This window comes from Podarcis bocagei (assembly GCF_964188305.1).
Source record: "Podarcis bocagei genome assembly, chromosome: 4".
In the NCBI taxonomy this organism is placed as follows: Eukaryota; Metazoa; Chordata; class Lepidosauria; order Squamata; family Lacertidae; genus Podarcis; species Podarcis bocagei.
In genome coordinates this window covers 102,605,901-102,632,022 of record NC_138128.1, presented here as the reverse complement: position 1 = coordinate 102,632,022, position 26,122 = coordinate 102,605,901, and the positions used below count along the sequence as shown (strand labels likewise).

General features: G+C 45.0%; 1 protein-coding gene across 1 annotated transcript; it reads left to right on the top strand.

The window, feature by feature from the left end:
- Window positions 1–5,166: 5,166 nt before the first annotated feature.
- MANSC4 (MANSC domain containing 4) lies at window positions 5,167–25,892 on the top strand. Its single transcript, XM_081191065.1, has 3 exons — window positions 5,167–7,430; window positions 23,808–23,942; window positions 25,039–25,892. Exons 1-3 carry the CDS (start codon window positions 7,202–7,204, stop codon window positions 25,722–25,724), a joined length of 1,050 nt encoding a protein of 349 aa, XP_081047191.1. The 5' UTR covers window positions 5,167–7,201; the 3' UTR covers window positions 25,725–25,892.
- The last annotated feature ends 230 nt before the right edge of the window (window positions 25,893–26,122 follow it).

Genomic DNA, 26,122 nt, shown 5'->3' with positions numbered 1-26,122 from the left:
CCATTATTTGGTAATATTGAAGCCAATCTTGTACTTTAGCTTTCATTTTCTCATGACTTTGTAATTTCAGTTTATCTCCCTCCTGTTCCAAGATTTCCCAATACTTCGGCCATCCGACCTCCATATTGAGTTTCTTCAATGCCTTAGCCTCCACGGGTGACACCCATCTAGGGGTTTTGTTTTCCAACAGATCTTTATATCTTATCCAGACATTAAACAATGCTTTTGTGACAATATGGTTTTTAAAGGCCCTATGCACCTTGATTTTATCATACCATAGATATGCATGCCAACCAAATGCATTATTAAAACCTTCCAAATCCAAAATGTCTGTGTTCTCGAGGAGCATCCACTCTTTCAGCCAGCAAAACGCTGCTGCTTCATAGTACAATTTTAAGTCCGGCAGGGCAAATCCCCCTCTTTCTTTAGCATCTGTCAGTATTTTAAATTTAATTCTGGGCTTTTTGCCCTGCCAGACAAATTTCGAAATATCTTTCTGCCACCTCTTGAAACAATCCATCTTGTCAAGAATCTGCAAGGTTTGAAACAAAAATAACATTCTAGGCAATACATTCATCTTAATCACTGCAATTCGGCCTAACATTGACAATTTCAAATTTGACCATATTTCTAGATCTTTTTTAATTTCTGACCAGCATTTTTCATAGTTGTCCTTATACAAATTCAAATTTTTTGATGTCAAATAAACCCCTAGGTATTTCACCTTCTTAACCAGTGTCAATCCTGTCTCTTCTTGAAATTTCTCCTTCTCCGTGGCTGTTAAATTTTTTTCTAAGACTTTAGTTTTTTGTTTGTTCAATTTGAATCCAGCTACCTGGCCAAATTGTTGGATTATCTCCAACACCCTTTTCGTACTAGTGTCTGGCTCTTGTAAGGTCAATACTAAGTCATCTGCAAATGCCCTTAACTTATAATGTTTGTCTCCGACCTGTACACCTTTAACCTGCTGGTCTTTTCTAATCATATTCAGCAACACCTCCAGAACCGAGATAAAAAGCAATGGGGAGATTGGGCATCCCTGTCGTGTTCCTTTTTCTATCCTGAGTTCCTCAGTTACCACATTATTTACAATTAGGTAAACGGTGTTTCTGTGCGCTGCTCTGGTTCGCCAGAGGCGGCTTGGTCATGCTGGCCACATGACCCGGAAGCTGTACGCCGGCTCCCTCGGCCAATAAAGCGAGATGAGCGCCGCAACCCCAGAGTCGCCTGCGACTGGACCTAATGGACTTTACCTTTAAGAATGCCATTTGGTGCATGCTTTAGGTTTTCTACACGCGTGGCCACAATTATGCTTTTATTTGTTACACAGCACTTGACCTATCTGTGCCTTGCTCAATATTTGTCTTTCGTTACGGCCGTTCAAAAAGTTTGCAGGTCTGTTCTCAGATATTTCCAGGGGGCAAAAGCCCAACCAGCTTCTTTTCACAGTAGGTATTCTGCACGGATCAAGGAGCTCCGCGCTCACCAAGGGACAGAAAGGCAGGATGTGTTCCCAGATTGTGGCCGTGACATTCAATCTGTTTGGTGTAGCAAGCAAAAGGCTGCAGAATGGAATTTCTTTGTGCCTGCCTCAGGTGAAGAGGGCTCCCTAGCAGTCTAAAACCAGGGTCAGGTGGGTAGAAAACTTCTTCTGTATGGGCTCATTCCATTAAGGTCATGCAGTGTGAGGGCTTTTTGTTCTGTGAAGCACAGAATGGTGTCTTATTGCATATCACGGCTCTCTCTGCCCTCTCTGCAATATGCTATTGCGTTGCCAAGATGGGTTGTAGTTTACAGCATAACCTTAGTTCACAATTACACTGCTTGATCAGGCCAAGTTCATTCAGTGCAACAATAAGACAGTGGCTTCTGGAAACATCTACTGTTCAGGCATAGACTGCCATGGGACATGGAGGTTCAGTGTAGCTTGTGGTGACTAGTTTCTTAACCTAATTATGCCCTGTGTCACAAACTTCCCTTTGTCTAGAAAAACATAATGCAGTGGTACCTCGGGTTAAGAACTTAATTCGTTCCGGAGGTTTGTTCTTAACCTGAAACTGTTCTTAACCTGAAGCACCACTTTAGCTAATGGGGCCTCCCACTGCCGCAGCGCGATTTCTGTTCTCATCCTGAAGCAAAGTTCTTAACCCGAGGTACTATTTCTGGGTTAGCGGAGTCTGTAACCTGAAGCGTCTGTAACCTGAAGCGTATGTAACCCAAGGTACCACTGTATACAAAAATTAGATCGTTTCTTTTATATAGAAAACTGTATAAATCTCTTAATCAAAATATTCTCTAAGTGGTGTACATAATAAAATTATCAATGAAACACAGATAAATCAGCAAAACTTTTAAAGACAAATCTACACAATTAAATTATGTGTATACATAATAAAAAATGATGCCTAAGAAGAGCACTGCTGAATCAGACCCTGTGCGCATCTTCTCACAGGGCCCAACCAGAAGCCTGTGGGAAGCACACAAGCAAAATCTGGGTGTAACAGCAGAATTCTTCTGAATTCTGAAGCCCAACCCACACAACTAGACATGGACATTTAGTTGGAAGTAAATCCCTTTAAACTGAGGGGCCCCGTTTCTGTACGATCAGGTCTTTGAATATCAGCATTGCCACTGCATCCTTGGTACTTGAAGCCTGAAGTCCCACGCGGATGTGGAGATGCGTGGCTGCATCTCTGTTTTTCTAATGCCTGCAGGGGGCAGAGAGAATTCAGATCAGGATTGTGAATTCTCTTATTGATTATGGAAACAAAAGCCTGTGCATATACATACTTTACCTGCTGAGGGAAACAGTAGCTTTATATGTGATTTTCATCAGGGAAAATATTCCCAAAGGAAAAAGTTGAGCCCCTTCTTGCTCACCCCTGTCGGTTCTGGTTTGACCTGAAGCCAGACTGAAACAAGGTAAAGGGTTCTCTGTCTGCCAGACCTCAGGAACAAAGAACCAATACATTGGGTCAATATATGGCCTTAACTGGCCAGGATCAGGTTGACATGGTTTCCGTTGTCTTTGGCAGGAAAGGGGTTAACAGCCAGGCACTGGCTCTCAAAGGAGAGTCATTCTGCTATTGTCTGCTCAGGCAGGTAGGGAGAGTGTGCAAGGCTATTCACCAGAGAGCTTGCTAGCAATTTAAAATAGACTTGCTGCTTTCCAGCAGGCATTTTAAAAATAAATCCATAACTAACATTAAAGCAAGTTTCATATCTGTCAATGGAGAGTTATGCATGGATTTAGAAATAGTCCTTTTTGCACACAGCATAATCCTAGCTATCCTGCCTGCCAACAAATTCTATCCTGCTTTTTCCTCTTGGAGTTACAGTCACTTCTACAGAGTGCAGGTAAGAAAACCGATACAGTGCTTGCTTCTGGTAAGTTTTGCTGTAGCCATATTTGTGTTTTTAATTCTTCTGTCTAGGATACTAGGATATAAAATATCAAATTTCAGGCAAAATATTCCTCACACGGAAGATTTGTATCAGAGCGTCTACTTAAGCTGATTGAGAATTCAAGGTCTGGAGAGGAACAGGGAGAATTATGAGAGAAATCTGGTATAAAATCTTCTTAGAAGAGGTAATGAGATAAGCATGATCCATAGAAAGAGGCTGCAGCTGGGATATATGATGATTGACTGGGGGTTGTCTACACTGGAGCAAAATGTAGATTCACAGAATCCTCTCTCCCCATTACTGTCCATGCTACACGTTCACTATCACAAACTTTACAATTTCCCCTTTCAAGTGAGGTTTTTCTAATCCTCAGAAAGTCTGAAAGAGCCAGGATAAAAAACAAACCTGCATTTAAAAGGGGGAAAGTCTGGGACAGGGGTCAGCAAACTTTTTCAGCAGGGGGCCGGTCCACTGTCCCTCAGACTTTGTGGAGGGCCGAACTATTTCTTGGGGGGGGGGGGGATGAACGAATTTCTATGTCCCACAAATAACCCAGAGACGCATTTTAAATAAAAGGGCACATTCTACTCATGTAAATACACACCAATTCCCGGACCGCCGGATGTAGAAGGTGATTGGGCTGGATCCAACCCCCGGGCCTTAGTTTGCTCCAGTATGGATGTTCCCACAGCCACACTGAACTTAATGGGACTTACTTCTGAGTAGACATTTATTTAGAATATGCACCGCTAGTCACAAAAATAACACAATGGTTTACAAGAGTATATACATTAAAAAACAATTTAAAAGATCCCAAAAAGTTAAGTTCTGTTACATATCTGGAAGTCCCTTGTTCAGTGGGACTTACTTCCAAGAATAAGGGCAGATGGGAAGGTAGCCCATCTAGAAGGGAAACTTTCATCCTAAACCTCCGCTGCCTTGCGGGGTATCTTCAGGAGAAGACAATACTAAGGAGTAAACCGAACACAAATGGGTATGGAGTCTCTAAGGCAACAGCTGGATGGCACCTTGTACGCCTCCTTCTGGCAACTCCTGTAGCCAAACTGGTGCTAAATGTATCGCTCTGCTTTCCTTTGGGCCCCATCAGCCAGGCTGGGCAGACCAGGATCTCCATGTGCTCAGCCTTGTGCCTGGGGAGGCCACTTCAGTGCTGCAAATGCAGTGGTTTGATTTCACCCTCGGAGGCTCACTCCATTGTCTCTCAAGACAGAGGGATCCCAGCAACAACAGCTACAACAATGTAGTGTAAATTAAAATGCATGCAATCCTATAATTAAAAGTGAAAATCAAAACTGAATGCTGGGATCAGCCACTATGGATAACTATCCATAATTACCTACCAGATAATAATTATTCTGATTTGGAATTTTACCTAACAAATTAATTGCAGGAGAAGCAATTGTTACTAAAAATAGGGAAACTATAGATATATTTATAAAAATCATTTTGGTATTACAAGCAAACTTTTTTTTCCTTTTTAGAAGCGAGACTTGTACCATTTTACCTTTTAAGTCACCGCTCAAAATTTCTACAGATATCAGAATCTAAGGACTGCTTGGGGCAGTTTCCCTGCGAGTAGGGGAGGCGCTCTTGGTGTCAGCCGAATCCCACGTTCCCAGGCTTCCTCCGCCTGGGATTTTTGAAGGGTCTCCGCCTTCGCCGCGGTGGCAAGACCCGATTTTCGCGGAGCGGGTTCCTCTCGGTCAGAGGAACTCCGCCATTGCCGATGGCGCTAACCCGGAAGGCCTGCCCTCTTTTCATGACTAATCTGACACCAAATCTAAGCTCTTTAGTGCCCTAAAATAAAATGGGGAAAAGTTTCAGGAGAGGGGGGAAGAAAAGAAAAAAGATTCCCTTTCCCCTTCCTGGAACCTCCTCTGCTCTGTGAGCTCTGAACATGCTGCATGTTACTTGTTCCAAGTTGGTTAGCATCCTGCACAGGAGAACAACTTTTAGGAGCTAGGGTTATACTGTGGTACCTCGGTTTAAGAACAGCCCTGTTTATGAACTATTCGGTTTACGAACTCTGCAAAACTGGAGGTGGTGTTCCGGATTGCGAACTTTACCTCGGTCTAGTGGAAGGGCACCAGTGGCGGGAGGCCTCATTAGGGAAAGCACGCCTCGGTTTAAGAGTGGTTTCGGTTTAAGAACGGACTTCCAGAATGGATTAAGTTCATACACTGAGGTACCACTGTACTGCAACCTTTTGTTGTGAGTCCCCTCTTATTTTGTTGTAGTATTAGCAGCAGTAGTAAACAAAAGTAATAGTTGTAATAATATCATCTACATTCTCTTTCTCTTCCATCTTAACTATGTGGGAATGTTAAGGGTAGTAGGAAAGGATATATTGAAAAAGTATTATCCTTCCTTCACTCATGCTAGTGAGTGATGTAGCAGAGCAGATTCCCCTCGATATAGCTGGAAGCTTGTTTGCAGTTTCATTTGAATCTTTTAGTTAAGATTTTTTTTCCTGGTGCCTAAAGTAACAAAATTTCAGTTCACAATATGATCTCTGAAAGACAGGCTTTACTTAGTAGCTACACATAGAAACTGAGTTCATCTCCTAGGGCAGGCATGGCCAAACGTGGCCCTCCAGCTGTTTTGGGACTACAACTCCCATCATGTTAGCTAGGGATGATGCGAGTTGTAGTCCCAAAACAGCTGGAGGACCAGGTTTGGCCATGCCTGTCCTAGGGAGACTGAGCTCATGTGCTGCTGGCTGAGAGCCAGCAGACAATAAAAGTTACATTAAGATAACAAAATGGCTGCAGGAGAGCAGCATGGCAGCAAAAGAGAGAACAAGACAACACTGGAACAAAACTGAGAAAATGGCTGCATGACTCGGCTCTTTTGTGGAGTCAGCCAGAGCCACGTCCATCTCCCAGGTCACATGCAGGGAGAGGATGCTCCAGACCAGTGGAAGAGGACGTTACCCTGACTGGATGTCCCCCTGCCTGTGCCCACTCTAGGGAAATAAGGAATGTTGCATTTGACTGCACCAATGGATTACATCCCACAAGCTATTGGATATTTGAAAAATGACTAATGGAATTAAAGGGACATTTATTTATCACTTAAAAATATATATCCTGAGGTTGCAATCCTGTATTCTTATGCCAACACACATGTTAGGCACACACTGAAATCTCATAGAATTTAGTGAAAAGTGCAGCCTGATCCTGTGCATATTTACTTGGAAGTAAATGCCATTGTGTTTGATGGGACTTAACATTTGATAAGTGCTAGGGGTTGCAGTCCCAAGTTCACACAGCTAAGTGTGGCCAGAGTAATGTCGAGCAGTAGGGTTTGGTTAATAAATTACTAGCTTCTTGTTATGGAGGTTCAAAGTAAATACAAATGCAGTGATCAGTTCATTTAAGAGAGAAAAGTAACATTCTTTTCTAGCACAGCAGTAACAAAGACTGAAATTTTTATTGCACTACCCATTATTCTACCAGGCCTAAACACACTAAGCACAACCAAATCAACATCATGGGGCACAGTTTTAAGAGCTCAACCACAGTGTGAACAGTGGGAAGAGATAAATCTGGCCAGCTTCAGAGTGTCTTTCATTGCTCCACAAACTGCAGCCCAGAGATGATGAAAAAACCCACTCTATATGCTTCAAAATGACTTTGTCATGACAGCATAGTTTTACTCTGGAAGACCATGACCATAATCTGTGAGAAGATTGTTTAGCCCAGCAGCATTGACACATCACAATAGGTTCCCTGGTGGACAATGTTTCTACTTTGGAGAAAAACCTTTTACTGAGATGTTTCTGCTGATGGCTGTGTTGGAAGTCTTTCTGCTTTTGGGCTGGGCATGGAAATCAGACTGCATTTGCTCATCCACCACTTATTATAAGAATTGTTGGATTCGACGATTCCCGGGCCTTACAGTTGATCTGGAGCGTTCACAGAGAAGAGGGGCCTACATTCTCAAAGTCTACACAGAAGCTACAGCCCAACAATGCAGCCGGACCTGCTGCCTCCTAAAGAATGGTAAGAATTCATCTTCTTCCTCTGTAAAAGATCAAAGCAGTCCATGTTAAAAACAAAACATTAACTGTTCAGCTGATGAAGGTGTATGATTTGTAACTATGCATGCATAAAGGCAAAGGTAAAGGGACCCCTGACTGTTGGGTCCAGTCGTAAACAACTCTGAGGTTGTGGTGCTCATCTTGCTTTCCTAGCTGAGGGAGCCAGTGTACAGCTTCTGGGTCATGTGGCCAGCATGACTAAGCCGCTTTTGGCGAACCAGAACAGCGGAAATGCCGTTTACTTTCCTGCCGGAGGAGTACCGATTTATCTACTTGCACTTTGATGTGCTTTTGAACTGCTATGTTGGCAGGAGCAGGGACTGAGCAATGGGAGCTCACCCCGTCGTGGGGATTCAAAACACAGACCTTCTGATTGGCAAGCCCCAGGCTCTGTGGTTTAGACCACAGCGCCACCCGCGTCCCTATGCATGCATACATGCAAGTATAAAAGCATTCTGTCACCCTCAAGACAACAGTGACAAAGAAACAGAACGCAGAATGAGGCTACGCAGAGGAAAGATGTAAATAGGAGCTTAATAGAGGCCCACTTGAATTGTGTCCTTGGGTTTCCCATTTGCTTTCTCTGACATAAATGAGTGGTTGCTTGTTGTTGTTTAGTCGTTTAGTCATGTCCGACTCTTCATGACCCCATGGACCAGAGCACGCCAGGCACTCCTGTCTTCTACTGCCTCCCGCAGTTGGGTCAAATTCATGTTCGTAGCTTCGAGAACACTGTCCAACCATCTCATCCTCCGTCGTCCCCTTCTCCTTGTGCCCTCCATCTTTCCCAGCATTACGGTCTTTTCCAGGGAGTCTTCTCTTCTCATGAGGTGGCCAAAGTATTGGAGCCTCAGCTTCAGGATCTGTCCTTCCAGTGAGCACTCAGAGGTGATTTCCTTCAGAATGGATAGGTTTGATCTTCTTGCAGTCCATGGGACTCTCAAGAGTCTCCTCCAGCACCATAATTCAAAAGCATCAATTCTTCGGCAATCAGCCTTCTTTATGGTCCAGCTCTCACTTCCATACATCACTATTGGGAAAACCATAGCTTTAACTTTGATGGCAAGGTGATGTCTCTGCTTTTTAAGATGCTGTCCAGGTTTGTCATTGCTTTTCTTCCAAGAAGCAGGCATCTTTTAATTTCGTGGCTGCTGTCACTATCTGCAGTGATCATGGAGCCCAAGAAAGTAAAATCTCTCACTGCCTCCATTTCTTCCCCTTCTATTTGCCAGGAGGTGATGGGACCAGTGGCCATGATCTTCATTTTTTTGATGTGAAGCTTCAGACCATATTTTGCGCTCTCCTCTTTCACCCTCATTAAAAGGTTCTTTAATTCCTCCTCACTTTCTGCTATCAAGCTTGTGTCATCTGCATATCTGAGGTTGTTGATATTTCTTCCGGCAATCTTAATTCCGGTTTGGGATTCATCCAGCCCAGCCTTTCGCATGATGAATACTGCATATAAGTTAAATAAGCAGGGAGACAATATATAGCCTTGCTTTCCTTTCCCAATTTTGAACCAATCAGTTGTTCCATATCCAGTTCTAACTGTAGCTTCTTGTCCCACATAGAGATTTCTCAGGAGACAGATGAGGTGATCAGGCACTCCCATTTCTTTAAGAACTTGCCATAGTTTGCTGTGGTCGACACAGTCAAAGGCTTTTGCATAGTCAATGAAGCAGAAGTAGATGTCTTTCTGGAACTCTCTAGCTTTCTCCATAATCCAGCGCATGTTTGCAATTTGGTCTCTGGTTCCTCTGCCCCTTCGAAATCCAGTTTGCACTTCTGGAAGTTCTCGATCCACATACTGCTTAAGCCTGCCTTGCAGAATTTTAAGCATAACCTTGCTAGCGTGTGAAATGAGTGCAATTGTGCAGTAGTTGGAGCATTCTTTGGCACTGCCCTTCTTTGGCATTGGGATGTAGACTGATCTTCTCCAATCCTCTGGCCACTGCTGAGTTTTCCAAACTTGCTGGCATATTTAGTGTAGCACCTTAACAGCATCATCTTTTAAAAATTTAAATAGTTCAGCTGGAATATCATCACTTCCACTGGCCTTGTTATTAGCAGTGCTTTCTAAGGCCCATTTGACTTCACTCTCCAGGATGTCTGGCTCAAGGTCAGCAACCACACTACCTGGGATGTACGAGACATCCATATCTTTCTGGTATAATTCCTCTGTGTATTCTTGCCACCTCCTCTTGATGTCTTCTGCTTCTGTTAGGTCCTTTCCACTTTTGTCCTTTATTATGGTAATCTTTGTACGAAATTTTCCTTTCATATCTTCAATTATCTTGAACATATGGTTCTTCCCATTCTGTTGTTTTCCTCTATTTCTTTGCATTGCTCATTTAAGAAGGCCTTATTGTGTCTCCTTGCTATTTTTTGGAAATCTGCATTCAATTTCCTGTATCTTTCACTATCTCCCTCGCATTTTGCTTGCCTTCTCTCCCCCGCTATTTGTAAGGCATCGTTGGACAGCCACTTTGCTTTCTTGTATTTCCTTTTCATTCGGATGGTTTTCGTTGCTGCCTCCTGTATAATGTTACGAGCCTCCATCCATAGTTCTTCAGGCACTCTGTCCACCAAATCTAAATCCTTAAACCTGTTCCTCACTTCCACTGTGTATTCATAAGGGATTTGATTTAGGTTGTATCTTACCGGCCCAGTGGTTTTTCCTACTTTCTTCAGTTCAAGCTTGAATTTTGCTATAAGAAGTTGATGATCTGAGACACAGTCAGCTCCAGGTCTTGTTTTTGCTGACTGTATAGAGCTTCTCCATCTTTGGCTGCAGAGAATATAATCATTCTGATTTTGATACTGACCATCTGGTGATGTCCATGTGTAGAGTCGTCTCTTGTGCCCTGCTCGGCATAGTTCATAGCTTCTCTGAGTTATTCAAGCTCCTTCGCCATGGCAAGGCAGTGATCCATGAAGGGGAGTGGTTGCTATTTCCTACTAAAAAGAAATGGGAAGTGCAGCACTTACGGCCTTCTTGTTGTGAGAGCCTGGCTCTAAGTGATAGGAGATCTATAGAAGGTTACAAAGAGTCTCTGCGTGCCAGGTGTATTGTTCTCCTTGCAAGATGCCCACTGACCCATGTTGCCACCTTTCATATTGAAGAAATACTAAAATATTAGGGCCAAAATTCACCCTGTTGTCTGTGAGCTGTCAAATGATCATCCTCTTCCTATAAATAATGGATCTAAAACTTGGAATTAATACATTTCATTTGAAAGTAAAGAAGAATACATCTAATCTAGTGCCATTCTTTGTTCTTTCACTGGAGCTATGAACCATAACTTGGCCTTCAGTTGTTGTTTTCAAATTTCTAGTTACATTTCTGAATTGATCCTTAATGCAAACATTATAGTGCTAATGGCAATAAATAATACAAATATAAGAAGATTCTGTCAAGACCCAAGGCAAACACAGTAGAGATTTACCAGCACAAAACATGCAACAAAGCAAAGCATGAAAATATAGGCTGTAAAATGTGCCCTTCAGTTTCCTAGTTCTGCTGGACCTCTCAGCGGCCTTTGATGCCATCGACCACTACATCCTTCTGGACTGTCTAGAGGGGCTGGGAGCTGGGGGCACTGTTATACAGTGGTTCCAAGTGGTGGTGGGGGATGAATAAGGTAGCAGGGCAGCAGTTGAAGAAGGAGCAAAAAAGGGTTTTCTTGTGTGTGTGTGTTTCTTTGTGGCTGATTAGCTGTTCTCCCTGTGCAAAGGTCAGAGGGGGCAGGGTTTCTGTTGAGGAAGGTGATTAGCTGTGGGAGGAGCTTATCAGAGGTAGCAGGGCAGCAGTTGAAGAAGGAGCAAAAAGGGTTTTCGTGTGTGTGTGTGTGTGTGTGTGTGTGTGTGTTTCTTTGTGGCTGATTAGCTGTTCTCCCTGTGCAAAGGTCAGAGGGGGCAGGGTTTCTGTTGAGGAAGGTGATTAGCTGTGGGAGGAGCTTATCAGAGGTAGCAGGGCAGCAGTTGAAGAAGGAGCAAAAAGGGTTTTCTTGTGTGTGTGTGTTTCTTTGTGGCTGATTAGCTGTTCTCCCTGTGCAAAGGTCAGAGGGGGCAGGGTTTCTGTTGAGGAAGGTGATTAGCTGTGGGAGGAGCTTATCAGAGGTAGCAGGGCAGTGGCGCGCGCCTAGCGGCGTGTGCAGTTTGATCCATCTTTTAGATTTAGGGGCGCTAGTCTCAAACGTTTGTTGGGGGAGACCTAGGTTTTTTTGTGGGGGGAGTTATTTGTCTTGTCTTCACACTTTTTATGATGGAGGACCGCTGTAGCCACCCCAACGACGTTCTCAATATGGAGGGGGAGGGAACAGCTGCAGTCGCCTGCGGTTCCTGCGCAATGTTTGCCATCTTGCCAAAGGTTGCAGGCAGCTTTACCTGCAGCAATTGCATGTTGATTGCCCTCTTAAAAGACAAAGTCCAGCAACTGGAGGAACGTGTAGCTACGCTCCAAAGAATTAGAGATCTGGAGCTCTTCTTGGAAGCAACAGAGCACACCGTCTCCACCAAGGAGGAGACAGGGGACTCCCCTGAGAAGGAGGCTAGTTCGTCAACACAGGAGCCAGATATATGGAGAAACGTGACTCAAAGAAGTAGGAGGCCCAGGGTTCGTTCTGATTGTTTAGAAATACACAATCGCTTTGAGGTCCTCTCCCCTAGCATGGAAGACGAAGAGCAGACTCCATTTGAGGATCTCTCCCTCATTTCAGTCGATCAGGTATATGAAGACGAGCAGCAAAGTTAGTCCTCAGGGAATGTGCAGGTGACCTTGGAACGGACAGCTCATGGAAGAACCCCGACCAAACCTAAGAGGAGGCGTGTAGTGGAGATAGGGGATTCCCTACTGAGGGGAACAGAAGCAGTGATCTGTGGGCCTGACAAGATGTCTCGGGAAGTGTGCTGTCTCCCCGGGGCTAAGATCCAAGATGTAACTGAACGACTGCAAGGAATCATAAAACCCACTGACAAATACCCCTTCCTCTTGGTTCATGTGGGAACCAATGACATTGCAAGCAATAGCCTCCAGAAGATCAAAAGAGACTACGAGGCTCTGGGCAGGAAATTGAAGCAATTAAATGCACAAATTGTCATCTCATCTGTCCTCCCAGTTGAACGACGTGGCCCAGGGAGAGAGGGAAAAATAGTGGAAGTGAACAGCTGGCTTCGCAAATGGTGTAAACAGGAACGGTTTGGATTCTTAGATCACGGACTGCAGTTTCTTGAAGATGGACTTCTGGCAAGCGATGGGCTGCACCTCACAACGGTTGGGAGAAATGTTTTTGCCAAAAATCTCAGAAACCTCATCAGGAGGGCTTTAAACTGACTAATGGGGGGGAGGGAGACAGTGCTCCTGAAGGCAGGAGTCTATCAATTGATGAAGATGATCATCCAAATGTCATAGACCAAATGGAGCAAACAGCACGCAGACCTAGTGGTGGGAGGAAAAAATCCTTAAATAAGAGACACAGGGGAATGATTAATGGACTTCAATGTCTGTACACTAATGCGCAAAGCATGGGAAATAAACAAGATGAGCTTGAGCTCTTGGTACAGCAAACTAAATATGACATAATAGGCATCACTGAAACCTGGTGGGATAGGTCCCACGATTGGAATGTAATAATGGGGGGATACAATCTATTTCGGAGAAACAGACCAGACAAGAAAGGAGGAGGAGTGGCGTTATATGTCAGGGATGTGTATACCTGTGAAGAGATCCAAGATTTAGAACCTCAAAGCCAAAGTGAGAGCATTTGGGTCAAAATTAAGGGAGAGAAGAATAACAGAGACCTCATTGTGGGAGTTTACTATAGATCCCCAAGCCAAAGGAGGACATAGATGATGCCTTCCTGGAACAGATGGCCAAGCATGCAAAAGGAAGGGAGATAGTAGCAATGGGGGACTTCAATTACCCGGATATTTGTTGGATGTCAAACTCAGCCAAGAGCATAAGGTCAAACAGATTCCTCACTGGCCTTGCAGACAACTTCATTGTCCAGAAAGTGGGAGAAGCAACAAGAGGAACAGCCATTTTAGATCTGTTCTAAACTGTTAGAATGTTGATGAGATGGTTAGTGGGGTAGAAGTGGAAGGATCATTAGGCGCGAGTGATCATGCTCTTCTGAAGTTTACTATACAGCGGAAAGGAGCAGCCAAGCATACTAGGACTCAATTTCTTGACTTTAAGAAAGCCGACTTCATAAGACTTAGGGAAGTGCTGGGTGAGATCCCATGGACAGTAATACTAAAAGGAAAGGGAGTTCATGATGGCTGGGAGTTTGTTAAGAGGGAGATAGTAAAAGCACAACGTCAGGCAATACCAATGAGACGGAAACATGGAAGGTGCCTAAAGAAGCCAGGGTGGCTATCTAAAGAACTTTTAACTGAGTTAAGATTAAAAAAGGATGTGTACAAAAAATGGAAAAGGGGGGAAACCACCAAAGAGGAATTCAAACAAATAGCCAGCACGTGTAGACACAAAGTCAGAAAAGCTAAAGCACAGAATGAACTCAGGCTTGCTAGAGAGGTTAAAAGCAACAAAAAAGGCTTTTATGGGTATGTTCGTAGCAAAAGGAAGAACAAAGAAACAGTGGGGTCACTCAGAGGAGAAGATGGTGAAATGCAAACAGGGGACACAGAAAGGGCTGAACTCCTCAATGCCTTCTTTGCCTCAGTCTTCTCCGATAAAGAAAACAATGCCCGACCTGAAGAATTTGGAGCAAATGATTCAGCAAAGCAAACACAGCCCAGAATAACTAAGGAGATAGTACAAGAATATTTGGCTAGTCTAGATGTATTCAAGTCTCCAGGGCCAGATGAACTGCATCCAAGAGTATTAAAAGAACTGGCAGATGTGATCTCAGAACCACTGGCAGTCATCTTTGAGAATTCCTGGAGAACAGGCGAAGTCCCGGCAGACTGGAGGAGGGCAAATGTTGTCCCTATTTTCAAAAAGGGGAAAAGAGAGGACCCAAATAATTACCGCCCAGTCAGTCTGACATCAATACCAGGGAAGATTCTGGAGCAGATCATTAAGAAAACAGTCTGTGAGCACCTAGAAAGGAATGCTGTGATCACCAATAGTCAGCATGGATTTCTGAAAAATAAGTCATGTCAGACTAACCTGATCTCGTTTTTTGACAGAATTACAAGCCTGGTAGATGAAGGGAACTCAGTGGATATAGCCTACCTTGATTTCAGTAAGGCATTTGACAAGGTGCCCCATGATATTCTTGTAAAGAAGCTGGTAAAATGCGGTCTTGACTATGCTACCACTCAGTGGATTTGTAACTGGCTGACTGACCGAACCCAAAGGGTGCTCATCAATGGTTCCTCTTCATCCTGGAGAAGAGTGACTAGTGGGGTGCCACAGGGTTCTGTCTTGGGCCCGGTCTTATTCAACATCTTTATCAACGACTTGGATGATGGACTCAAGGGCATCCTGATCAAATTTGCAGATGACACCAAACTGGGAGGGGTGGCTAACACCCCAGAGGACAGGATCACACTTCAAAACGACCTTGACAGATTAGAAAACTGGGCCAAAACAAACAAGATGAATTTTAACAGGGAGAAATGTAAAGTATTGCACTTGGGCAAAAAAAATGAGAGGCACAAATACAAGATGGGTGACACCTGGCTTGAGAGCAGTACATGTGAAAAGGATCTAGGAGTCTTGGTTGACCACAAACTTGACATGAGCCAACAGTGTGACGCGGCAGCTAAAAAAGCCAATGCAATTCTGGGCCTCATCAATAGGAGTATAGCAAGGGAAGTAATAGTGCCACTGTATTCTGCTCTGGTCAGACCTCACCTGGAGTACTGTGTCCAGTTCTGGGCACCACAATTCAAGAAGGACACTGACAAACTGGAACGTGTCCAGAGGAGGGCAACCAAAATGGTCAAAGGCCTGGAAACGATGCCTTATGAGGAACGGCTAAGAGAGCTGGGCATGTTTAGCCTGGAGAAGAGGAGGTTAAGGGGTGATATGATAGCCATGTTCAAATATATAAAAGGATGTCACACAGAGGAGGGAGAAAGGTTGTTTTCTGCTGCTCCAGAGAAGCGGACACGGAGCAATGGATCCAAACTACAAGAAAGAAGATTCCACCTAAACATTAGGAAGAACTTCCTGACAGTAAGAGCTGTTCGACAGTGGAATTTGCTGCCAAGGAGTGTGGTGGAGTCTCCTACTTTGGAGGTCTTTAAGCAGAGGCTTGACAACCATATGTCAGGAGTGCTCTGATGGTGTTTCCTGCTTGGCAGGGGGTTGGACTCGATGGCCCTTGTGGTCTCTTCCAACTCTATGATTCTATGAATGTTCAGGCCCCTGGGCTTTCACTTGTGGGGTGCCTCAGGGTTCTGTCCTCCCCCCCCCCATGCTTTTTAACATCTACATGCAGCCACTGGGAGAGATCAGCAGGGGGGTTGGGTTGGGTGTTCATCAATATGCGGATGATACCCAGCTCTACCTATCTTTCAAATCAGAACCAGTGAAGGGGGTGAAGGTCCTGTGTGAGTGTCTGGAGGTGGTTGGAGGATGGATGGCGGCTAACAGATTGAGGTTGAATCCTGACAAGACAGAAGTACTGTTTTGGGGGGACAGGAGGCAGGCAGGTGCGGAGGACTCCCTGGTCCTGAATGGGGTAACTGTGCCCCTGAAGAACCAGGTGCTCAGCCTAGGAGTCATTCTGGACTCACAACTGTCCATGGAGGCGCAGGTCAATTCTGCGTCCAGGGCAGCTGCTTATCAGCTCCATCTGGTATGCAGGCTGAGACCCTACCTGCCCGCAGACTGTCTCGCCAGAGTGGTGCATGCTCTAGTTATCTCCCACTTGGACTACTGCAATGCGCTCTATATGGGGCTACCTTTGAAGGTGACCTGGAAACTGCAACTAATCCAGAATGTGGCAGTTAGATGGCGACTGGGAATGGCTGCCAATACCATATAACACTGAGCCTGAAAGACCTACATTGACTCACAGTACATTTCCGAGCACAATTCAAAGTGTTGGTGCTGACCTTTAAAGCCCTAAATGGCATTGGCCCAGTATTCCTGAAGGAGCGTCTCTACCCCCATCATTCTTCCCGGACACGGAGGTCCAGCACCGAGGGCCTTCTGGCAGTTCCCTCACTGCGAGAAGCCAAGTTACAGGGAACCAGGCAGAGGGCCTTCTCAGTAGTGGCACCTGTCCTGTGGAACGCCCTCCCATCAGATGTCAAGGAACTATCCTACTTTTAAAAGACATCTGAAGGCAGCCCTGTTTAGGGACATTTTTAATGTTTAATGCTGTGTTGTGTTTTTTATATTTGATTGGGAGCCGCCCAGAGTGGTTGGAGAAACCCAGCCAGATGGACGGGGTATAAATAATAAATAAATTATCATCATCATCAATAATAATAATTATTATTATCAGTGTGTCCCAAAATATCCCTTTTTATATGGGCTTTCCAAGCTATCCCATTTCCATAGCATAAACTCTGCAGAGGTCAGAGTCATGTACTTCTCCATACAGCAATCAGAAAAGATGCATAGGCAGTCAAAACACTGGTTAGCTACACTTCCGGGTTGGCGCCATCGCCGAATGGCGGACTCCCTCCGAGCTCCGGAGGGAGTCTGCTCGGCAGGGGCTGGGTCCTACCGCGCCGGCGACGCGGGGACCCTCAAAAACCACGGGAACGGAGCCCGTGGACATGGGGACCCGGCTGGCACCGCTAGCACCCTCCCGACTCGTGAAAGAGCCTTTTTAAAGGCTTCGGATCGGGTGCTGGGGAGTGGCATGGTGCTTTGGGTCTATCGCTTCCCCTGCCGAGCGCAGCCGCATGCCATTCGACGGAGAGCGCTGGCTTCTTCCATTTGAAATTCGGACTATCAACAACAACCCGTGAGTAATTGGGAAACCGGGCACAAAAGGAGAAAAAAAGAATTTTTTTTCGGATTCGGCACGAGCGGGGGCGATCTTAAAAGGAAGTCAATCCCCCCCTGACTGTAAACATTCTAAAACAAGGACTGGGTAACCAAGATCGATTCAGAAGTTTACCGCTGATAAAAATCATTAATTCCACGATGCGAAATTACAAGAATTGTGCTGGAGGAGAAGAGTGGAGGGTGAGAGGGAAAAGGCAACCCCCCCTGGGAACCGGGGCGACTCGCAAAGCCTGGCGAAGAGAGATGGAGACTTTGACAGCTGTCAAAGTAGCTGTCAAAGCTTGAGAATATAAAGAGGACTTTGTTACAAGTATTTTGTTGGCTAACTCTGTTATAAATTGACATTATTTGGACATAAATTGTCGGGAAGAAAAGAAACAACTTGACTTTTGGATTAGAGGATACAAAGTTACTGTAATCCCCCTAGAGGGGTTTTGGGACATTACAAGTGGTCGTATGTGGAAAATTACTCTGGGCTGAGCACAGGACTTATTCTCTGGGAAAGCGGCAAAACGGAAACAGTATTTTGTCTACAGAGGTGTTTACATTAAAAGGAGACAATAGAATTTTCTATTGAAGAAAGGAAGGGACTGGACGTAAGTTTTTGTTCCTGAATAACAAACCTCTGTAGAGATACCAGAATTCGGAAAAAGAACGTTTTAGCAGCTGAACAAGATAAGAAACCTGAGAAAGTAAGGAATAAAAAGATCAAAGGACTAATTACGACACGGAAAGAACAATGGGAGGAGCAACAAAGACTAAGGAAACTAAAGGCCTCTATTTGACTGGATTTTTGAAGTTAAACATCATTAAAATAAACAAATTAAAAGAAAACCGGCAAGGCGAAACGGGGAAAAATTTGGCTATGGACTTGAGATCTCCAGGCTGATAACATATAGACTGATGGACATGGGGAATTCAAACCGGGGAAGGGAGGGGGAGTTTTGGAATCCAAAGGCTATGTAACCAACTTTTTGATTTCTTATATCTTTTGTCTTCTATTTGTTCATATAACTTTGGTATTTTAATTTAACATGTTTAAAAAAAAGGGGGGGAGCTCGTGGAAGGAAATTGGGACAGATCTTGGGGGGAAAATCTTTTTATTCTTTCTGTTAAAGATGAGGAGTGATGGTAAGATTGTATAAACTTTGGCTAATGGGTTAAACATATTGGTTTTAAATTGGGAATGAGAGCTTGTGGAACCAACTTAAGGAAAGGGGAATACAGTCGGGAGGGGAAGGAGGGAGTCCCAGAAAGAAGGTTATGAAAGTAAGGATTTAAGCTTCTCTCTCTTTTTCTTTCTTTCTCTATCTTTTCTATCTTTCTTACTCTGTTATTATTGGAAAATTTTAATAAATATGATTTTTAAAAAAAACAAAAAACACTGGTTAGCTACAAAAGGAAAAAGTTTATAAACTATTGGTATAGGGGAAAAATCCTAGTTGCAGACTCTATTCTGGCCTGAAATGAAAAAGGTTGGTTAAAGCCATGTGCTGGAGCAACCAGCACAGAGCTCCTTACATACTGAAGTCCACATGGAGAGTGAAAAAGATAATGAGGACCGGGGGTGGATCTACACATGGGGAGGGGGGACACTATAAACAAGTCAGAAATTAGAGTGGTATAAGAAAAAAAAATTAAACCCTATGGAAAAAGTGTATAAAAATTTTCTGCTCTCTGGCGCCATCTGGTATTGCATGTTTATAGCACATTCAAATCATTGTTGACCCAAGGTGCGAAGTGGTGACATACGCCAACATGGCAACATAGCTTACTCTATAGCTTAACCCCATAATAATAATAATAATAATAATAATAATAATTTATTATTTATACCCCACCCATCTGGCTGGGCTTCCCCAGCCACTCTGGGCGGCTTCCAAAAGAATATTAAAATACTGTGATACATCAAACATTAAAAGCTTCCCTAAACAGGGCTGCCTTCAGATGTCTTCTAAAAGTCTGGTAGTAGTTGTTCTCTTTGACATCTGGTGGGAGGGCATTCCACAGGGAGGGCGCCACTACCGAGAAGGCCCTCTGCCTAGTTCCCTGTAACTTGGCTTCTCGCAGCAAGGGAACCGCCAGAAGGCCCTCGGTGCTGGACCTCAGTGTCCGGGTAGAACGATGGGGGTGGAGATGCTCCTTCAGATATACTGGACCGAGGCCGTTTAGGGCTTTAAAGGTCAGCACCAACACTTTGAATTGTGCTCGGAAATGTACTGGGAGCCAATGTAGGTCTTTCAAAACCGGTGTTATATGGTCTCGGCGGCCGCTCCCAGTCACCAGTTTGGCTGCCGCGTTCTGGATTAGTTGTAGTTTCCGGGTCACCTTCAAAGGTAGCTCCACGTAGAGCGCATTGCAGTAGTCCAAGCGGGAGATAACCAGAGCATGCACCACTCTGGCAAGGCAGGTCTCAGCCTGCATACCAGATGGAGCTGGTACACAGCTGCCCTGGACACGGATTTGACCTGTGCCTCCATGGACAGCTGTGAGTCCAAAATGACTCCCAGGCTGCGCACCTGGTCCTTCAGGGGCACAGTTGCCCCATTCAGGACCAGGGAATCCTCCACACCTGCCCGCCTCCTGTCCCCCCAAAACAGTACTTCTGTCTTGTCAGGATTCAATCTCAATCTGTTAGCCGCCATCCATCCTCCAACTGCCTCCAGACACTCACACAGGACCGTCACTGCCTTCACTGGTTCTGATTTGAAAGAGAGGTAGAGCTGAGTATCATCCGCATACTGATGAACACCCAGCCCAAACCCCCTGATGATCTCTCCCAGCGGCTGCATGTAGATGTTGAAAAGCATGGGGGAGAGGACAGAACCCTGAGGCACCCCACAAGTGAGAGCCCAGGGGTCTGAACACTCATCCCCCACCACCACTTTCTGAACACGGCCCAGGAGGAAGGAGCGGAACCACTGTATGACATTGCCCCCAGCTCCCAGCCCCTCAAGACGGTCCAGAAGGATGTTGTGGTTGATAGTATCAAACGCCGCTGAGATATCCAGCAGAACTAGGAAACAGCTCTCACCTTTGTCCCTAGCCCGCTGGAGATCATCAACCAGTGCGACCAAGGCAGTTTCAGTCCCGTGATGAGGCCTGAATCCCGATTGGAAGGGATCCAAATGGTCCGCTTCTTCCAGTCGTGCCTGGAGTTGTTCAGCAACCACTCGCTCAATCACCTTGCCCAAGAATGGAAGATTTGAGATTGGGCGATAGTTGGCCATCGTGGCCGCATCTAAAGATGGTTTTTAAAGAAGCGGTTTAATAACCGCCTCTTTCAGCGGGTCTGGGAAGGCTCGCTCACAGAGGGAAGCATTCACCACCCCACGAAGCCCATCGCCCAGTCCTTCCTGGTTAGCTTTTATGAGCCAGGATGGGCAAGGATCAAGGAGACAAGTGGTTGGTTTCACTCATCTAAGCAGCCTGTCCACATCCTCGGGGGTAACAGATTGGAACTGATCCCACGCAACTTGACTAGACAGGACTCTAGCACTCTCCCGCCCCAGCCCTGCTCCCACGGTGGAGTCTACCTCTTCTCGAAACTGAGCGACTTTATCTGCAAAAAACTTTGCAAAGTCATTGCAGGAGATCATGTGGCCCGTACTTGGCCCTGATGGAGCAGGTGGTTCCGCTAAATTGCGAACCACCTGAAAGAGTCTCCTGCTGCCGTTTTCCGCAGATGCAATAGAGGCGGTGAAGAAACTCTTCGCCATCGCTACCGCCACTTGGTAGGCTAGACATTGAGCTCTAACCCATGTCCGGTCAGCTTCAGAATGGGTCATCCGCCACCGGCGCTCTAGCCGTCTCAACGATTGTTTCATTGCCCTCAGATCCGTGGAAAACCACGGTGCTGTCCAGGCTCCATGTAATCGGAGAGGGCGCTTTGGAGCCAAACGGTCAATAGCCCTGGTTAACTCCACATTCCAGCGGGCCACCAGGGAATCAGCTGAAAGGCCTTCAACATGGGATAAAGCATCCCCTAATACTCTCTGGAAAGCATTTGGATCCATTAAGTGGAGGAGGCGGACCATCCGAATCGGTCCCACCTCCCTGCAGAGGGGAAGGGTCACAGAGAAGTCAAGTTGCACCAGGAAGTGATCTGACCATGGGACTTCTTTCGTTTTGCTTTTACTTAGTGTCAGATCACCAACATCCATAGAGGTAAACACCAGGTCCAAGGCATGTCCGCGGCTATGGGTTGGGCCAGACTTATTATCATGCACTAATTAGATTCATGCACTAATTAGATTCGAACATTGTAGTTATATGACGCTGGAACCCTAAAGATTCTTGTTTGGATAATTAACTGTGAAAATTTTGTTAATAACTAGCACTACTGATTACAAGTGATTAGAATTTATAAACATTTACAACAGGAGCTGACATATACCACATTTTCTGTGATAACCAACAAGGAGAATCAGCGGATAGCTATGCTACAATATCACTTTTCCTGTATTTTATTACTTCAAGTTATGGGAAGGGGACTAGACACAACCTGCCCTTTTCTCTGGCAATCCTGTGTTTGGGTTAATTTACTTCCACCCTGAAAGTTCATGGCCACATCATTCCTCCTGAGACATGCTTACATTTCTAATCGAAACTGAATTTTCAATAGGTTGAGGCATGCAACAGACAAAGCAAGGAGGTGTAATCATAATGTAAATCACATTTCCCAGTGCACAGCTCCACCCCTCACTGCTGCTCAAGAACTGGAGGGCTGGAAGATGATGCAGTGTTGTGTCTATTTAACTGTTGAACAATTTGGCATTTGAAATGCATTGTGAAATACTCATAAAATTATCCTCATTGCACCTAGCTGGCTTTGCCTGTTGCTTTTTTCCTTTTGGTGTACCCCCTTTATAAAAGATTGAGACAGCTGTCTGTCATTACCCAACTTAGCAATGCGGCTACAATTTGTAACCGTCTTCCAAGGTCACCCTTGCCTTTCTCCAGCCGTAGATTGTTAGGTTTCGGAACTGAGCTTTCTAACAGAGAGCAGTACTACGTCACACAGCTGGAGCAAGATGTGAGCTGGGAAGATAAAGGAGCTGATTGAAATCAGATCTAATGGAGTGAGCTCATCCATTACCCAAGTACTGAACTCGCACAACAAAAGTCACATTTAAAGATGTTTAGATATCCTGATAAGTAACTCTGCCAGCATACCAAATTCTGCCTTGCATACTTGGACATTTTAGATTTGGCTATGGATGTACTGATGCTTCTGGGTCAGAGAAGAACAAATACATCTACATAGGGCTGCCAATTAACTAGAAAAATAGCCTCACTCACTTTTTGATATCCGAGCTAGCTGTCAACAGTTTCTGTGTTGGTTGCCCAATTTATTTATTTTCAACTCCGTCAGGTCACAGATTTTTTGAAATAGAAATGGTCAGCTATAGATTCTGCTTCAAGACTCAGCCTGTGTGATAGGAGTAGCTGGTGTGCTGGACTTAGACTGGTTATGTCCAGTGCTTTTTTTCTACACCAAAAGGTGCTGGAACACACCTCCCTCAGAAGATTGACCCCAGAGCCCAAAGAGGGTATCTTTGGGCTGGGGGAGGCGTCTTTTCTTGAGCCAGAGGCAGCCTCTGTGAGACTCGGTTTGTCCTGCCTCAGCCACCTTCGTGGTGCGTGTGTTCTCTTCCTCCTGGGAGAACAAGGCGGCTGGCCTGCCCACCAGTGCAAAGGCGGCTGAGCAACAGGTGGGCGACTTCTTTAAACTGCTCTGCTAAGAAGCCCATGGCTGCTCGCCCCTCAGCAGAGCAACTTAACAAGCCCCTGCCCCACATCTCTCCGGCTTCCGTGCACCAGAGTTGCATGGGGGCCTGCTTGGCTGAGGCACAGCTTTCCCACATGTCAGTTGTTACCTGGGAGGTTGTAGAGCCCCAGCAAAAGCCCACTGTGCCCCTGGCTTGGCTGCACCTCTTCAGAGCCTGTAGAGGACATCCCCTTTGAGGGTCTCCTCATGAGCTGGAGGTACAGTGAGGCTTTGCTGAGTCTGGTTAGGTCTCTCCCTCCACTTCCAGGGCCCAGCTGAGAGGTGCCAGAACACAGTCCCAGTGAGCTCTGGCAGAAGAAAAGCCTGGTTATTTCACCCACAGGTGAGTCTAAAGGAGATGCATTCATGTATAGTCAACCTTTTTATACCTACTGCCCACTAAAGCATCTTTCTGGATGGTAAAATTTCCTTACTGCCCCCCAGTGCTCGATGGAAGGAGGATTCAGCTTGTGCCGTAGAACCCCCGACCCCGCCCACCTAGAATCCTGAAATGGCCACTAGTGGGCGGTAGGGACCAGGTGGACAACCCCTGATGTACAGGCATGATATGTACCCTTAACTTTATTCTGAAATCAATGCAAAGCTTTTCTTCCTTCTGTTGCTGTTTTTAGTTTCCTGTAACTTGGCAGTTTTCTATGGTGAAACCAGTAATCAGAGTCTTAACTGCCTGCATGTTTATTGCCCAGCGTTGGAGAGCTGCATACTGAGGCCTTGGATCAATGTTGTGTTGTACAACATCACACCAGGTAAGGCATCATTATGCACACACAAAGAAGAAAGGGTTGCATGCCACTTGCAAATGTGTGTAACACATTAAAGAATTTTTTTTTTAAAAAAACATATTTGGGAGAAGGAAATTTAGAGTAGAAAAGTGATGGGAAATTCTTAACAATTTCCCTGCCAGGGATGGAATAACAATGCTAAGTGCAAAAATGGAGACAATTCCCATCACATAGATTTGGCAGTCTGCAGTGTCTATGAGGAGGAGAGATGCTTCTTCCCTCGTAACAACTTATAATGGGATTTCTTGAGTGAGGTTGGGGTTGGCAGCATACCAAATCTATCCTACCTGAACTTTGGGGACACTTTGCAGAGGAGTGTGAAAATATGTCCAGTGACTTTTCTTCACCTTCAGTAACTTCAGCTAGCACAGTAATATTGCAAAGCATTGCATTGAAGCAATGTTGTGAAGCTGGAACGGTGGTTAGCAGATGCTTCAGTCATTTTGTTTTGAACCTATAGCTTTGTATCTTCATGGGCACTTTTGCCCACCTGATTTCTGCAGGTTAGTGAAATATAAAGAGGAGACAGACTGCACATAGATAGGTTCAGCTGGCAGGTGTCCTGGCTGCTGCTCAAAACACCCTCTTTGAAGAGATCTTTATTGAGGCAGACTAACAGTATGGACTGGGTGGCAGGAATTAGTAGGAATAGGCAGCTAGAAACAGCAGTCAAAGTTTAAGGAGTCCAGGTTTAGGGCAAGAAGTCCAGAACTGCACAGAAGCTATGGAGTTGTCCCAATGAGTTCCCACACCCACCAGTCAAGCTTTTTAGTAAGGCAGGATAAATTTACTGGCAAGGCTCCTGTGCCTTGGAGGAATGTCAAGCTTTGGCAGGGTGGGTCTATTTCCACCTGCATAGCTCCATATCCCCTAATGACTGCTCCCAGTGGCTTTGTATAGATGTTAAAAATCAACCCCTCATAGAGTACTCATACACTATGCTCTTCATGGGCATGTTATCATGTGCAACTAGGAAGGCTTCCATAATTAGGAAACACAGGTGAATTTAGGTGACACAGACATTAAAGCCTTTACTTGTGCTTGGTTTCTGCTTTGACAGGGGTTGATCCGGATCTTCTTGTGTTTGAGAAACTCTCTTTCAAAGATATGAATACCAGGTCCTCTCTTAATAAATGGGAAGTGCATGGAAGTGCAAGGGTTGCCAATTTAGAAAAATGCCAGAATTCAACAACCAGTTCAAGGTACCTTCTTCCTGAATCCTTATCTTCTACAGTGGTCCAAGAGCTGGTAAGTAACAGCAGCAACACAAGTACTGCACCAGCCCCAGTTCACAGGTCTCCATCCAGCACATATTTAGGACCTGCAGATGCACCACTGAAGGACTATTTTACTAAAGTGGCAAACATCTCAGAAAAGAATGGTTCAACAGCCATGTCTGACAATGCAACTGCACTTCCTAGCACTGCCGTTACATCTATCAAGATATTATCACACATGCCCAGCCCAGCCCATCTGAACAGCAGCAAACACTTGAACGAAACCAAGGTATACAGTGGCAGGAATTACACATCAGACAATGAAGACCAGAAATCAGCTTGGGAGGAAGTAGAAAGGGGGAGCTGGCTGCTTCCGGTGGCACTCTGTTTTTCCTTGACTGTGATTTGCTGTTGCACTATTATTCTTGCAACTGGGTGCCATCGAAAGAGGAATGGTCGGTATAAACCAAGACGGAGAGGTGAATCCAGACGGTTCATTAGATACACTATGGTTAAAGATAGCTTTTAATGGTAAATATTCCAAATCTAGAGACAAAGTGAAGGCTAGATGATGATATGTAAGAGAAGAAAAGGGAACTCTGCAATCCTATACATCTCCACTCAGAACTCATTGATATGTGTTTGGGACTGATTATAGGTATTTTGAGTACTTTGCCATTAAACTAGATCGGAGATACATCTGCTTTTCTTGATTATAATGCTTCAATTCTAACAGGGTTTAAATACACCTTTCATTAAGAGTCCTTTCTCCATACAAAACCACATAGACTGGTCGGGAAACTTTTCCAGTATGCAAGCTGTCTCCTTTCTCCACCAACCCTTACAGGCCATTAGGGCCACCAGCTGTCAATTACTTGATGTCATTATGACATTAGGTGATAACTTCAAAGTGAGTGGTAGCCCCTT

Bases quoted from the DNA above. Each gene is read 5' to 3' on its own strand.
- MANSC4 (XM_081191065.1), top strand. From the start codon at position 7,202: ATGTTTCTGCTGATGGCTGTGTTGGAAGTCTTTCTGCTTTTGGGCTGG. The intron at 7,431-23,807 runs GTAAGAATTCAT...TGCTGTTTTTAG, and splicing joins CTGCTGCCTCCTAAAGAATG to TTTCCTGTAACTTGGCAGTT. The intron at 23,943-25,038 runs GTAAGGCATCAT...CTGCTTTGACAG, and splicing joins GTTGTACAACATCACACCAG to GGGTTGATCCGGATCTTCTT.